The sequence below is a fragment of the Sphaerodactylus townsendi genome, linkage group LG04 (genome assembly GCF_021028975.2).
Source record: "Sphaerodactylus townsendi isolate TG3544 linkage group LG04, MPM_Stown_v2.3, whole genome shotgun sequence".
Taxonomy (NCBI): domain Eukaryota; kingdom Metazoa; phylum Chordata; class Lepidosauria; order Squamata; family Sphaerodactylidae; genus Sphaerodactylus; species Sphaerodactylus townsendi.
Window position 1 is genome coordinate 93201283 of NC_059428.1, and position 14084 is coordinate 93215366.

At 40.5% G+C, this 14084-nt stretch overlaps 1 protein-coding gene across 5 annotated transcripts in view; it reads left to right on the top strand.

Annotated features, from left to right (window-relative positions):
• Positions 1–14084, top strand: part of GTPBP6 (GTP binding protein 6 (putative)) — a 23617-nt gene continuing 9533 nt past the window's right edge. For 3 of the 5 annotated variants that reach the window (XR_007244306.1, XR_007244305.1, XM_048494300.1), the window contains exons 1-7: positions 1–510; positions 2638–2775; positions 5879–5949; positions 6851–6981; positions 8563–8633; positions 10288–10446; positions 12915–13123. Coding sequence is in view for 3 of the 5 variants with exons in the window: in XM_048494300.1 (XP_048350257.1) it covers positions 93–510; positions 2638–2775; positions 5879–5949; positions 6851–6981; positions 8563–8633; positions 10288–10446; positions 12915–13123 (1197 nt within the window). In the remaining 2 variants the exon portion in view is untranslated. The remainder of the gene's footprint in view (positions 511–2637; positions 2776–5878; positions 5950–6850; positions 6982–8562; positions 8634–10287; positions 10447–12914; positions 13124–14084) is intronic. The other 2 variants (XM_048494298.1, XM_048494299.1) reach the window with 2 other exon arrangements.

The following is a 14084-nucleotide window of genomic DNA, read 5'->3' on the forward strand; positions in this document are numbered from 1 at the left end:
AGCAGGGAGACCTTTGTTTCACTGGGGACTTGTTTTGGGAGAGGACCGTGGTATCTAGGGGGACCGGATAAGTGTTACACGCGTGAGTCCATATGGGTTCTCGGTGGCGGCAGCTGCTGCAGCTGCGTCGGGGGTTTCGTGCAGTTTTTCGTCTTTCGCCTGCTTGTTGCCGAGTGCCTCGCCCTGTCAAGTTTTTGCATGCCAGTTCTGTCAACTGCCGCTTCCTGGGGTCAGGCAATGGGCCCGCTGGAGGAAGGCCGGATAAGGACGGCGGTGAATGGGGGACCGGAGAGGGCGAGGAGGACAGCGAAGAGGAGGGAGAGGAAGACGAAGAGTTTGAAGTCGAGGATGAGGAGCTGCGAGAATCGGCGCTGCCCCCTCTGCCCCTTGGTGTGCAGCACGTGTTTGTGGTCCATCCAGCTGTGAAATGGGGGCCAGGCAAGGCTCGGTTAACCACAGGTGTGATGCACACTGTCAGGCAACAAACACGCGAGGCAACAAACAATGCAGGTGTTTATAGCCGGCTCTTAAAAAGGTTGAGCTGTGCTGGGTGGATACTGGCAGCAGGTGGCGAAATTGCTGCAGTTGAGTTCTATGAACGCCTTCTGAACCGTCACTGTTGCACTTTTTCAGAAATCTCTCATGCAGAAATCAACAGGGGCAAACTCCTTCGGTTTTTGCCACTGCTGATTTCTGCATGAGTGATTTCTGCAAATGTGAACACATGCTGATGCAAAGGACCTGTTGCCCTATGCAGAAAGATTTATGGGAGTGAATCTTGATTCATGTATTTTTTTTTGGGTCAGCCCACTTGTAAGTAGTATTTATTTGTACAGTCATAGGCCAGATCATAAAAGTAATTAACAAAATATACATCCTAACAAATACAATGATGTCCAGACTGGTTAAAACTAAAGTGAGACTATTAAAACCTATAAAATGATACTGTTAACCATATAAAACATCCATCTATAATACAAAAATAATAAAATCTTATCTTCATATATTTTTTAAAAAATAACTTAAGCTAGAACCATAATAGGAATCACCTCTTGTTCCTTTAACAGATACTGCAGGTGAATTTGGCAACTTTTAACATTGCCTCAACATCTGTTCTGGCGACCAATATTGAAATAAGAGTTCTCCTATCCCTCCCAGGATATTTACATACCACTGAATTAATTAAATTCCTTCTTTCCTGTTCTAAATTTTTGCAGACAAATATAAAATGATCCAGTGATTCTATGGAGCCATCTTGGCATGAGCATAGGCATTCTTATTTCAGTTTCTTATTATATTTGCCAATTAAAACCGCTGTGGGCAAGGCATATCTAATGAGCATAAAACTTTTTTGTAGGTTTGATACATCTAGTTGTTTTATGCACGGCATCAGTGTTATATCGTTCAAGGTACGCATATCAAACAGGAAGTACTTAATTCTATTTATATCATGGCTCCTTTCGATATCCTGTAGTCTTTGTTTAATTATTAATCTGACCTGAGTATTTTCTGTCATCATCAATACCTTAGCAGATAGACCATAGGATCTCAGTTTAGATACACAGCCTTGCACCACAGTGAAATATATGGATCCCTACTAATGAGATAAAGGAGACCTTTAGATGAATCTAATAACCTGAGCCAAAACTAAAAGGCCATCAGCCACATTTTAGCCTCAATTTTGACCATTCGATCCTCAAGTCTAATGGCGGCATTTGAAATTTATAAGAGAACCTGGAAGATGGACTTAATTCATATATGTGGACAAACCTGGTGACATAGATGATATGTCACTAAATGGTTTGTTCTTTATTCTAGGACAAACAATCAATGGGAATTCTTCAATTCAGTGAATAGTGTGCTTCTGTTGGCAGTGAAGAAGGAAGACAATACAACTTTATTGTATTTTCTGTTGACACAGCTGCCTATTGTATTAGCAGTCTTGAAGTCATCTCAGCAGAGGTGGACAGACTATTTAACTTATAGGGAAAATTCCCCATGAGTCCCTGTAGTTGAAGGTTGCTGGGGATCAGTAGCAGGAATAGCTAAGTTCTAGCAACTCTGCCAGAGCCTCAAGATCCTTTGGCTTAGATCCTTCATTACCAATTATAATTGGTTTTCTGCACCAATGCCAGTTTTCAGAATGATGCAGTCAGTGAATTGATACCCATTGTTGGCATGACTGAACTGAGTAACTTCTGAAGCACGAGTGTGTAGTGCCATGGGGCCTGTCAGCTTGGCATTTTCTGTTGTCATTTACATTTCTTGGTTCACTTCTGCCTCAGTTCATTTCAAAGGGAAATGTTTGAAACATTTGTGAATGCTAATTTGTATACTTTAAAGCAGTATTCTTAGTGTTACGCTGCTCTTTGGATTGAAATTTGAAACTGGTTTGAAAATATACCCATGTATCTGGCATTTTAATCTGTCGCACACTTTTGTTGATTTAAATGTTATAATGGTATGTATTATAGTTTATATTTGTACATCTGATTGTTGGAAAACCTGGTGATGAATTCCTACTGTCTTAAGGGGAGTTAATATTGCAAGTACTAATTTTATATTATAATCAAGTGCTTATGGAAATGTGTTGTGTGGTTAGGACTGTATTAATATTTTGTTTTTATGATGTTACAGCTGAACTTCAGCTAGCTGAAGCTGTTGCACTGATAAACACCATTCAAGATTGGACTGTTGTAGAGAAAATGATTCTTTCTACAAAAAATGCAGACAAGCTTTTTATCTTCGGCAAAGGGAATCTCCAGCTTCTGACTGGTAAGGAGAAAATCCAAGTTTTCAAACAGGTTTTTGTTCTGCTGTTAGTTTGTGATTGTGTGTATTGTATTATAATCCTGTCGATAGTTGATGCTACAATAAATGTAAGTTTTCTTGACTCTTGTGTTACAGACTGCCTCTTCAAACAGTTATATGGAACATCCACAAATTAAAATGGTTCATGGAAAGCTGTAGGGTTCTGTGTAAATTTCTGGCTGTGAAATATGTAAACAAGCCTAGCAATATGTGAACAAGCCTAGATCCTCTGAAAATGACAGCCACAGATGCAGGCAAAATGTCAAGAGAAAATGCTACTAGAACACGGTCATACAGCCCGGAAACCACACAACACCTCAAACCTAGCAAGTTTAGAATCACAGAGATTTTAGCTTGTCCATTAAGTATCTATAAATTAGAGATTTGTTTAAATAGTGCATATGATGGGAGATATACTAAAGAGTTGTTTTGCACTGTTAAGTGAGAGAATGTATTCTGCTGATTAGATATTAAAGAAACTGATTGATAGTCTACTTTAGCATGAGGAAAGTTTTTCCAGATTAAGGGATTCTTCCATTGGAGGGTGAGCCCTTAAGACTTAAGTTGAAAGAAGCAGTGGCGTATCTGCCATAGGAACATGGGGGGGGGGGTCAATTGACCCTGGGCACCACCCATTAGAGCATGTGGCAGGTGCCTGGCGGCCCGGCCAGGCTGTTCCTTCAGCCGGCGGAGGAGGGTGGCCCACGGCAGGCTCCTGGAACAGCTGGGCCTGGATCCTTCCATGGGGCTGGCCCTGCCAAGCTGGAGGAGCCTGAAGGGCTAGAAGGAGCAGCCAGGCTGGGAGCCTGCCATGGGCCTGCTGGGCTGGCCCCGCCAGGCTGAGTCAAGGGGCGGCCTGTGGTAGGCTTCCAACCCGGCTGCTCCTCAGCCCCACCAGACTGCCCGGGACCACTGCCACCCTCCGCCAGCTAAGGTAAGTGGGACAATGGGGGCCCCCTGAGCACCATTTTCCCCAGCATGCCTCTGGAAAGAAGGCTCCTTAACCTGGAAGAACCCTTCAGGTTTTCTAAAACAACAGTTCTCCATGCTAAATGGCTTATCTCTTTGAAACTAACCTTATCCCCTTCGGGGATTGGGCGGTATATAAGACTGATAAATAAATAAATAAATAAATTTTAATGTGTGATATGTTGTTGCATGTTAGAGGGAAGTTTGTAGTTCAAAGGGGGAAAACAGTGGGGGGAACAGCATGCCCACCTTGGAAACTCCAGAGGTATCTGTTTGGATGCTGACCATTGTCTTTTGTCCTCCTTAGGACTAAATTGTAGGATTGACGTGTGAATTGTATTGGTTTGAATGGTCTTTAGCTCACCTGTAAACCTTGACCCAGAGGGAAGTCTCTTAAGGAATCTGCTGCAGTTGCCCTGTATTTAAATTAAGGGAATCCTTTCTATTCAAAATATGTACTGAAAAATACTAAATTCAACTCACAAAAATATTTTTTAAAATTAGCAACCAATCACCTAAAACAATTGATAATGGAAAGACAGCAGATAAAAGACAGCGTAGACAGCAAAGGGGAAACACGGCAGCAGGTACAATTTAAAAATGATCTGTAGATCTGACTTCCCTTCCACCAATTCCTTTCCACAACAGAATGCAGAAAGGCAATGAAGGAGCAGACCAAGGTGGACTTCGAGGGGCAAAAATATTTATAATCTGCAAAGTTGACTAACGGGGCAGGGGAGGTGGCCAAGTTGACTTCTGGATGTGTCGCAGAGCTACACCTGCAGATTTGCCCTCAACTTATCCCGGTGGAGGGGCTAAAATGCCAGCAGGCAAATGCCGCAGCACTCTGGGACGCCTGAACACGGTGCTGCAGCTGGTTCTGTCAGTGCAGCAGGGGCAGGCTGGAGGTGTTTCCTGGGGTGAGCTTACTGTAGTCGACTTCCACCCAGCCTTTAGATCTGGGAATGCTACGGCTTGGACCTCGGAGTTACATCATGCAAACTCCATTCCACCCTATGAAGGGGTTTCAGGTAGCTGGGTTTTCTTTTTTCTTTTTTGCTGCACCCATCTGCTGCTTGAAATCCCTCTGGAGGCAGCATGGCAAGCGGAGCTGTCCTGGGCCACAGCGACCTCTGGATTGGGCTGCCACCATTACTGTCTTCACCCACTGGCAGAAGTCAATGATCAGAGGAAGACAAACAAATCTCCCTGGGGAAATAGTTCCTAAGTCTCAGCACAACAACCAAGAAGGCCTTTTTTGGGGGGTCCCCGCCTGTCTAACCATAGATGGTGATTACACCCAAAACCAGACCTATGAAGATAACCCCAGATTGGATGGGTAGATGCATATGGGAGTATGCCTGGCTCAAGCCTTATAGGGCTTAAAGGTTAATATTTCAACTTGCTTTGGGCATGGAAGTAAATTGGCAGGCCGTGTAGATGGGAAAAGACTGGAGTGATATGAATATGATAGAAAGCTATTTGCCTTGAAGGGATTTGTATTCAAGGACAGCAACTGGCTAACTGCAAGATAATTTCACATTATCTGAGTTGGTATTGTAGAGTGTCTCGATTGCACAAAACAAAAATTAAAGATCAGGAATGAACCTCTGAAGGATGAAATGTTAAGTGCAAACACTACGTTTGAATAGCCCCAAAGACATAATCTTTGTTTTGGTATATGTAGTCTTCCCAATGTTATTGGGCAAAAAATATTTATTCTAGAAACAGCAAGTATTATTTTGTAGGCTGCAGCTCTATACACACTTATTTGAGCACAGATGCCATTGAACTTGCTTCTAAGTAACTAGGTTTAAGATTGTGCTGATAGTCTGGCTGTGTATAATAGCTAACCTAGATAGGAATTTTCTCTTGATACATGAGTGAAAAAATAACTTTTCCATGATTGAATTTTTAAATTGCCCCAGGTATGACCTTTGTGAAGGGGACTGTTTAGTGGAAGGATGAGCACATAAGATGTCTGCCTGTACCTTTCCTGCAAACAAAGAACGTGGCTTTTCAGTACTGTTAATTCAGATTTTAAAAATATAAATGCTAATAGCTGCAAAATGATATATCTTAGTAATTTCCTTTTTAGACAAGATTAAAGAATTGCCATGTGTATCAGCAGTCTTTGTGAATGTAGAAAGACTCTCTCTTCGTACCAAGGTAATTACAACATTTGATGTTAAAAGAAGTCTGACTTCATGTTTTGAAGGCTGCATTTGTAATGTACTCATAAAATAGAGATGTGCCTAAATTTGCATGTCAATGAGACACTCAGAAATTAGGAAGCCAGTTTTAATCCTAGGTTATTATGAAATTGCTATCCAAAATTTTAGCACTGCAATCCTATGCACATTGATTTGGAGTAAGTCTAATTGAACTCAGTGAATTCATATCCTTAGAATTGGTCTATACAGTAAACCTGATTGCTTCACAAGTTAATTTCTCTTAAGGTTTAGGTCCGTAAAACTTTTTGCTCTTGTCCTTTTAACATGCATGTGCACAACTGGTCTGAACGTTATCTGACTGTAATTCAGATTTTTCCTTGTGCTGATTTTCCCCTCTGGGGCTATAATGGCTTTGGCACAAGTAAAACAACTTGCATTCCAGTTCATGGAGACAGGAGTGGATTCTGCACAGCATATTTATAACAAGTTGCAATCATTATAGATGAACTCATTTTCCTTTTTATAAATAGAAAATGAACTCATTCATTGCAACTCATGATTGGAACTCGTTATAAATATGCTGTGCAGCATCCGCAAGGGCTGCAGGAAAATAAGTACAAAATTCTTTTCTGCCTCTTTAGTGCCATGAGATAATTCTGTATCAGATCATTAAAGAAATGAATGAAAGAATATTTTTAAATATTTTAATTCTCCATGACTACTGAGATGTTGGGATTCTTGCTTCCATGGTGAAGAGAAAAGTACGTCTCACCTCAGGTTATCCTATTGTAGGTATCTGTCAAATGATGCAGATTTTCCAGGAACAATATCAAAATTCCGTATACTGGCTGGTTTACAGAAAATATATAAATCTTCATTTTTTTTCTCTTTTAAAGAAAGAATTTGAACAAGCCTGGGGAGTGGAGGTTTTCGACAGATACTCAGTTGTTCTTCATATTTTCCGCCGCAATGCTCAGACTAAGGAAGCAAAACTTCAGATATCATTGGCTGAAATACCAATTCTGAGGTATTAGAAACAGTACAAGTAGCATTTTATTATGTCAATAAAATAGCAAAAGCAGTTAAGACAAAACGCTTTATTCAGATACCATGAACAAACCACAGTTTGCTATGTGAACAAGGTTGAACTTCTCCAGTTCATATGCTCTGTTCCTTCCTTTCCACACATGGACTCCTGAAGGTGGAGCAAAGATCCCTGATTTATGAAGTTTTCAGTCTAATCACAATTTATCACAACCTCCTGTGTGGGTATTTTAACCAGTTGCAGTTTGTTGTTGCCCAAGACAAACTTCAATTTTTAAGACCTCCCAGATTCAGATAGCACAACAAATTCCTAAACCAATTCTGGTTTCTTCATTAACCCTTGAATACAACCTGTGACTAGAACGATGATGCATTCGTCTTGTTTCTCTTGTGCAGGATGCTCAACCTCATTATGTAGCTTAAAACAGAACAGGATATTTTGTTTAGTTCCTCATTCATAAGTATTTAAATTAATTTAACTTGCCTATTGAAGGAATATACATAAAATAATTTATCCCAAGCAATGAGGCGTATTATAAGTGTTCTTGTCTTTTAAATTAGACAGTCATGGGCTAGGATCCTATGAAAATTACTTATAATTTATTATCACTGAAACTGATCATAACTTTGTGGGCTATTTGGATAACAGTTTAATAGTGAAGAGTGCGGACAAAGAAAAGGAAAAAAATGTCACTGACAGCCCAATCTAGAGGGCTCCAGCAGCCAGGGACAACACCGCTGCCATTCCACCAGATCACCTCCAGAGGGCTTCCAGGGGGTGTGGGAAGGCAGCAAACTCTAGATAACTCACAGCCACCTGATTGCCTTCCATAGGGCAAAACAGATTTAAGCCTGCTCTAGGGGTGTTCCCAGCTCAAAAGCCTGGTGGAATCTGACTCCCAGTGCCACTTACACCAGCAGGTGCCACTTACACCAGTGTGACTCCAGAAACTGCTTTGTGCCCCCTCTGGATTGGGTTATTTATCTTTTTAACTGTTGTTGTTAGTTCGAAAGAAAATGAGATTGGTAGGTAAAAGGAAAGAGATAATCCAGTGTTCCTTGCAACTAACAACTGTAACAGTTTCCTAAAAATAAAATAAGAACATATCCTACCATCTGCTATCCAGCTTGAAAAATACTTTGAAACAGTTGATGAGAATTTGACATCGTGTTAGTCTATTCTAAAAAGTCTACATTTTACTTGTTATCTTGCTGATCTACCAATGAGGTTTAAAGCTTTTGATTCCAGTCCATTTTGAGAAGCATCTTATTTTGCTTCACACTTTTGGGATATAAAGTTAGCTCCAAGAATCCCAACCTTCATTTCCCAACTGAGGGGAGATGCCCATTTAGTCACAGTATATGCGCATGTGGGCCATTTGGGTAACAACTTGTATGATTGAAAGACATGAATGACTGGGGCCCTAGTTTGGAGCTGAACCCAGACATACTTCATGATGTGTGTGAGTACCATTTGAAATAAGAGGCCCAATGCAGCCACACAAAAGAGTGAGATGTGTGTCTTGTAATGAAAAAGCAATGTTTCTTTATCTTTCTTTCACAGGACCAATTTGAGAAATGAGGTTGCTCAGATGGATCAACAGAGGGGTGGATCAAGATACATTATGGGTTCTGGTAAAGTGCACTTGTTGGAAATTCTCAGGCGGACTTACATGCCCAATCAGAAAACCATTACTGTTATGATAAAATGAATTTTGAACCAGCAGTATTACAAAGCTTAAAGAAGCTTTGATAAATTTCCAGGTTTTTAATTTATTTTTATTTCATACATGATAATAAATACAAAATAACGAGCGACTTACATAACTAAATATAATTTCAAAGTGATCCAAGGAATCAAATAACTTTGTTTATAGTCTTAGACCATCAATTAAGAAATTATTTCAGCAATAAAATTTCTGCATAAAATTCTAGTACACACCAGATACACAAGGGGCATGAATTGTAGCATCAGTTAGTAGAATCAGAAAGCATCAACAGCAGTGCATGACGGTACAAAACACAGAAAGTGCAGATGTAAAGACTGCATAACATTCGGTTGTATTCCAGACAATGCAAGATCATCATTCATAATGGCAGTATCCATATTGAGCCGGTGCCCCTATCTGTCTTGCTTTTTTACGTACGGTCTCTAACTCACAAAGCAAATATATAGCTCATAAAATTTATAAAATACTACAAAATATACAAAACTTTGAATAAAACATATAGAGGGTTCCCATGTCTCAGAAATATACACAAAACCATCCAACCAAACAGACTCATATATGCAGCTGAACTTCTTTTTTTACTCATAAGTAATCCTTTTGACATTACATAATAATGGGCTTCAATATGCTTCCCAACCTTTAATTACTTTCTTAACCAAAGCAGTATGCCTGGCTAACACTATCTGTCAATTTTTCCTTAACCAATCCGCTTTATTTGGAAGATATTTTGTCTTACAACAGTAGCCAAGACCAGCCATGCAGCTGTTTACAATGTATAAATCCAGTTTTTGTAAATCTTATTTTTCATACATTTTGCCGTTCCTAAATTAACAGTTCTTAAACAACTTGTGATGCACATTATTGAAAATCTTCAAGATACAGCAGCGTCTTTCTGATTCATGAATATTTACCTGTACGCTTCGGTTACACTCCATTTGTAAATTCATTTATTTGGAACTAAGCTCCAGTTTTCACATACTATTTACTTAATTTCCTATGTCAGCATAAATATTTTAAAAATGAGTTGGAATTAGTTCTCTGAGCCTTCTGGGGAAATGTGAATGAGAACAAAGGAATTGAACATGCTTTTCACCTATCTTTTCTGAAAAATGCATATGAATGCTAGAAAATAAACAATAGAATCCAAAGAACTCCTTGGTAGTAAGCCCCATTGGATACCTGATTCTGAGTAGACCTGCTTAGAATGGCACTGTAAGCAACAGAAGCTGTCCTTGCTACTGTAGATGTGTGTGAACAATATATTTGCTTGACCTTATTGGTCTTGTATCTTCAAAAATTAATATATTTATCTTTATGTTTTTTAAGGTGCTGCTTTTTCTACTGTACCATACTTAACAATTACACAGTTTAAATTATCACAATGAGATGAAAACATTGCCAAGATATTTAACAAAAAATATTGCTGGACCATGAAATCATAAAAGTTGAAACTGGAAGAAGTTCAGGAATTTTTGCAAAATACTTTCACTTCCATTTCTGGGGATGATGTAGTTTTTTGTTTTTTTGTGTCCAGACAGTTATTGCTTCATGTTTTTCAGGTGAAACATTCATGGAAGTGCAACTTCGCCTTTTGAAAGAAAAGGAAGCTAAAATTCGAAGGGCTCTGGAGAGGCTCAGAAGAAAAAGATCCTTACTTAGAAAACAACGGAAAAAGTGTGAATTTCCTATTATTTCAGTAATGGGCTACACTAACTGTGGTAGGTTGCAAGACATGATGATATTAAATGAGAAGTGTTTACAAGAATTCTCTTTTTTTAATGAAAGGGCTTGTGTATTACTTCCTGGATTTTAAACCTACATAAGTCAATTAAGAATGAAGGAAGTGTTTTCCTGGTTATTAGTAGAATGTCTTGTGTTGGCAAATGGCAATGCCCATTGATGTTAACAAAAATTCACAGGGTTTCAATGGAAAATTAAGGGTAGTTAAACAGTCTAGCAAATATTTAACTTTCAAGCTAGGCCAGGATCCAATGTGCAGCATTCTTCTTGTGCACTTGAGATTTTCAGCCATCATCTCTCTCCCCAACTTTCTGAATCCTTTGAAAAGATACTCAGAAAAGTCCTTAGTGTGGGAAGCTGTAGTGAGAGGGACAAATCAGCAATCTCAACTCTTATCAGACTTACATAATCCTTTCTGAGTGCACATGGGGATCTTGGTATCCCACTCAGAAAAACCAAGAGTAGAAAATGAAAATGTTGAAAAGTAAGGTCTTAGAACAAATGTCACATATACCATGAGTGGCTTTTTGAAAATACCAGCTGTTGCATTAAACACTTTGAATTGTGTTCGCTCAACTCAGAGGAAACTAAAAATCTATGAAGGGATAATCATTATCACTAATTCTGGATGACAAATTTTACAACCTATGGGTATGTGTTGCATAGCAGCTGGGAGACCTCGAAGGAATACCAAGATTGTGACACAGAGGCAGGCAATGGCAAACCAGCTCTGAGTGTCTCTTGCCTTCAAAACCCTACAGGGTTGTCATAAGTTAGCTGTGACTATGGCCCTTTCCACATGGGCGATATACAGCGGCCCAGGGACAGCAAAAACGCTGTCCCTGGGCGGCTGTTCACACAGGAGGCGCTGCTGCATTGCAATGCAGCAGCACCGCCCTGGCCGCCCAAAAGTGGCATGAAGCCGCCACTTTTAACCTCGCAAAATAAGCAAGATTTTTGCAAAAGAGCGTCTTTCCAGCAGCATGGTGCAAACTGCACCGCTGGGAAGATGCTGCTTCCCCCATAGCCTTTACTCACCGTCATGTCCAGCGTCGCCCTGGAGGGCTGCAGGGACCCGCCCACGCTGCCCTCCGACCCCTCTCCGGCTGGGGGGGAGTGGGGGCCGCTTGCACACTAGCATGCAAACAGCCCAAGAGTCTCCATTGGCATAAATTATGCCAATGGAGGCTTGTTTCCGCCTGTGTGCAGAAAGGGCCAGAATGGCCAAAAAAAAGTGTTGCATGCACAAACTCAATTTTGTCCCTTGACTAATCACAAATATGAGTACTCAACCTTTGTTCCCATTCCTGTTCCTGTGAGGAGAGGAAGGGAAAGGAGTTTGTAAGCCTCCTTGTGCCTCCTGGCAGGAGAGAAAGGTGGGGGTATAAATCTAAACTCTTTTTCAAGTTGGGCAAACATGGTTTAGGCCATGGAATAAGAATAAGGAAGTATTTTTCAGTAAGCTTTGAGCCCTGCCTCAGAATATCTCTGCTAGTGGAGAATGCAGAAGTGTTTGCATGCTATTTTTATGTTACTTTGCCAATTTTTATTACATTTTTGGCATTTTAAAAATGCTAAGCTCTGTTCACTGGACTGGGAAACATAGGGTAGCATCTTGCAGTTCAGGTAATAGCTATCTGAAAGACACAGAAAGCACAAGAACTTCTACAGGATTGTGCTTCTGGTGAGAAAAGGATCAGGCTCTTCTTTGACTGTGCTGCGGTCCCTACAACTGCTATTTATGAATGTTTTAAAAAATCTCTGTAGAGATCAATTTGTGGAACTCACAGAGGAGCCTTATGCTGAGGTTGCAGATGCAGTCTGTAACGTAGACAAACACTTAGGCACATTCAAGCAGTAGAGTCCAAAGGGTTAATCTGGAACTCCATATGATTGGCTGAGAGAACTGCACAGCATGAGGGCACCCTCTTTCATATGGGTGTATATGTGATACAGTCCCACCAAGGGTGGCTCCTTTGCTGTCAACACCACTAACTACTTGGGGCAGGGATTGGCTGAAAGAGGCAGCCCTCAAGGTGCTGCTGTTTTTTGTGGACTACAAGCAGGCAGGTTGCGTAGGAAGAGGAGAGGTCTGCTGCACATATAGCATTCCCAACCACCAGAACCCATGGCAAGGGTCACAGGCCCACTCAGTTTTCTTAGGCACAAATGTGGCACAAATGTATGCTTACTCTTTAAATAATTGGTGAAGCGTAGTAGGGAAGCTTCTAGGCAAGGAAGCAAGTGACCACTTCCTGAAAGTTTATCTGTAATCTGGTTATGTGTGAGCAGGCATTTAGATGGCAAGAAGACAGAAGTGCCAGCTGCTAGTCTGAGGGTGTGTTTAACCTGCTAATCTGTGCATATCCTGTTACGTCTTTTACTGTTGCAATTCAGTCTGTGTGAATCAAAGTTCTCAGCTTGTATTCTTTATCACTTCTGTAAGGGAAAACTACTCTGATCAAGGCCCTTACTGGAGATTTAGGATTAGAGCCTCAAGATCGATTGTTTGCCACACTGGACATTACAGCTCATGCTGGCTGTTTGCCATCACGCCTCACCGTTCTTTTTGTGGATACTATTGGATTTCTCACTCAGTTGCCCCATGATCTTATTGAATCATTTTCGGCTACGCTAGAAGACGTAGCCTGCTCGGTAGGTTGAATTTTAAGAGCCATCTGACAAGCATCTTTGGCAGGGAAACCTGCCCTTCACATTGTTGCAAAATATTGTGGTCCTAGCGCATAATAAACTTGCTTCTGAGTTTTCATAGGTTTCAGTTTGACTTGTCCAAAACCAAAATTTGAAGGTTGTATCCTGCCTTACAGTAGTCATTCCAAGATTGCTGTGTATTGAACCTGTCCTCTCTGATCATCTGATTGCAAACTACAAGGTTTCCTGTCTGTATGAATAACTTTTGTATGGAGAGGACACTAGACACAGTTCTTTTCTGGAATGGAATATTATCATGATGCCATTTTGAACCCACTCTGAATGAACTTGTACAATACTCTGTTCTACAGAAAGATGACAGTTCAGTCAGTTGAGGTGCAGCCGTTAATAAAATTGTGGGCTTCTGCGTTGGAATATAGTCCTAAACAAATATAAGATGTATCATTTATTTTGATGCACTGCCTTTGTCAAAACCATTATTATGTGCATTTTTGAACATGATACTTTGATACCAGAGCATTTATGCCAAAATGTGTTTTTACTTTCAAACAGATGGGGGGGGGGGGGAGAGCAAGACTAGGTAGGCACTAGGACCCAGGCAAAGCATTGTACAACAGAGAAAGTCTGGCTTGCTTTGTTCTGTGGCAGAGGAATATACAACCTACTATTATCTTTCTGTGGAACAGAGTATCATTCTGATCTCAATAATACAGCATGGTCAATGGTTGTGGGCTGGCTTCCAGAAAAGGACACTGATATATATTCTGAACTATTTGCCAGTTTCAGCCTTCATGAAGGTTAAAAGTAGACAGGCATTTCACACACCTTCTTCACAGCATTTCTGCACAGGAAAATGCCTTGTAAGAGTAGTTGGTAGATGGAAAATTGTTTCATTTGTGTGGGAGCTTTAGAAGCTGTTAACCTGTGTGGCATTTTCAATAGC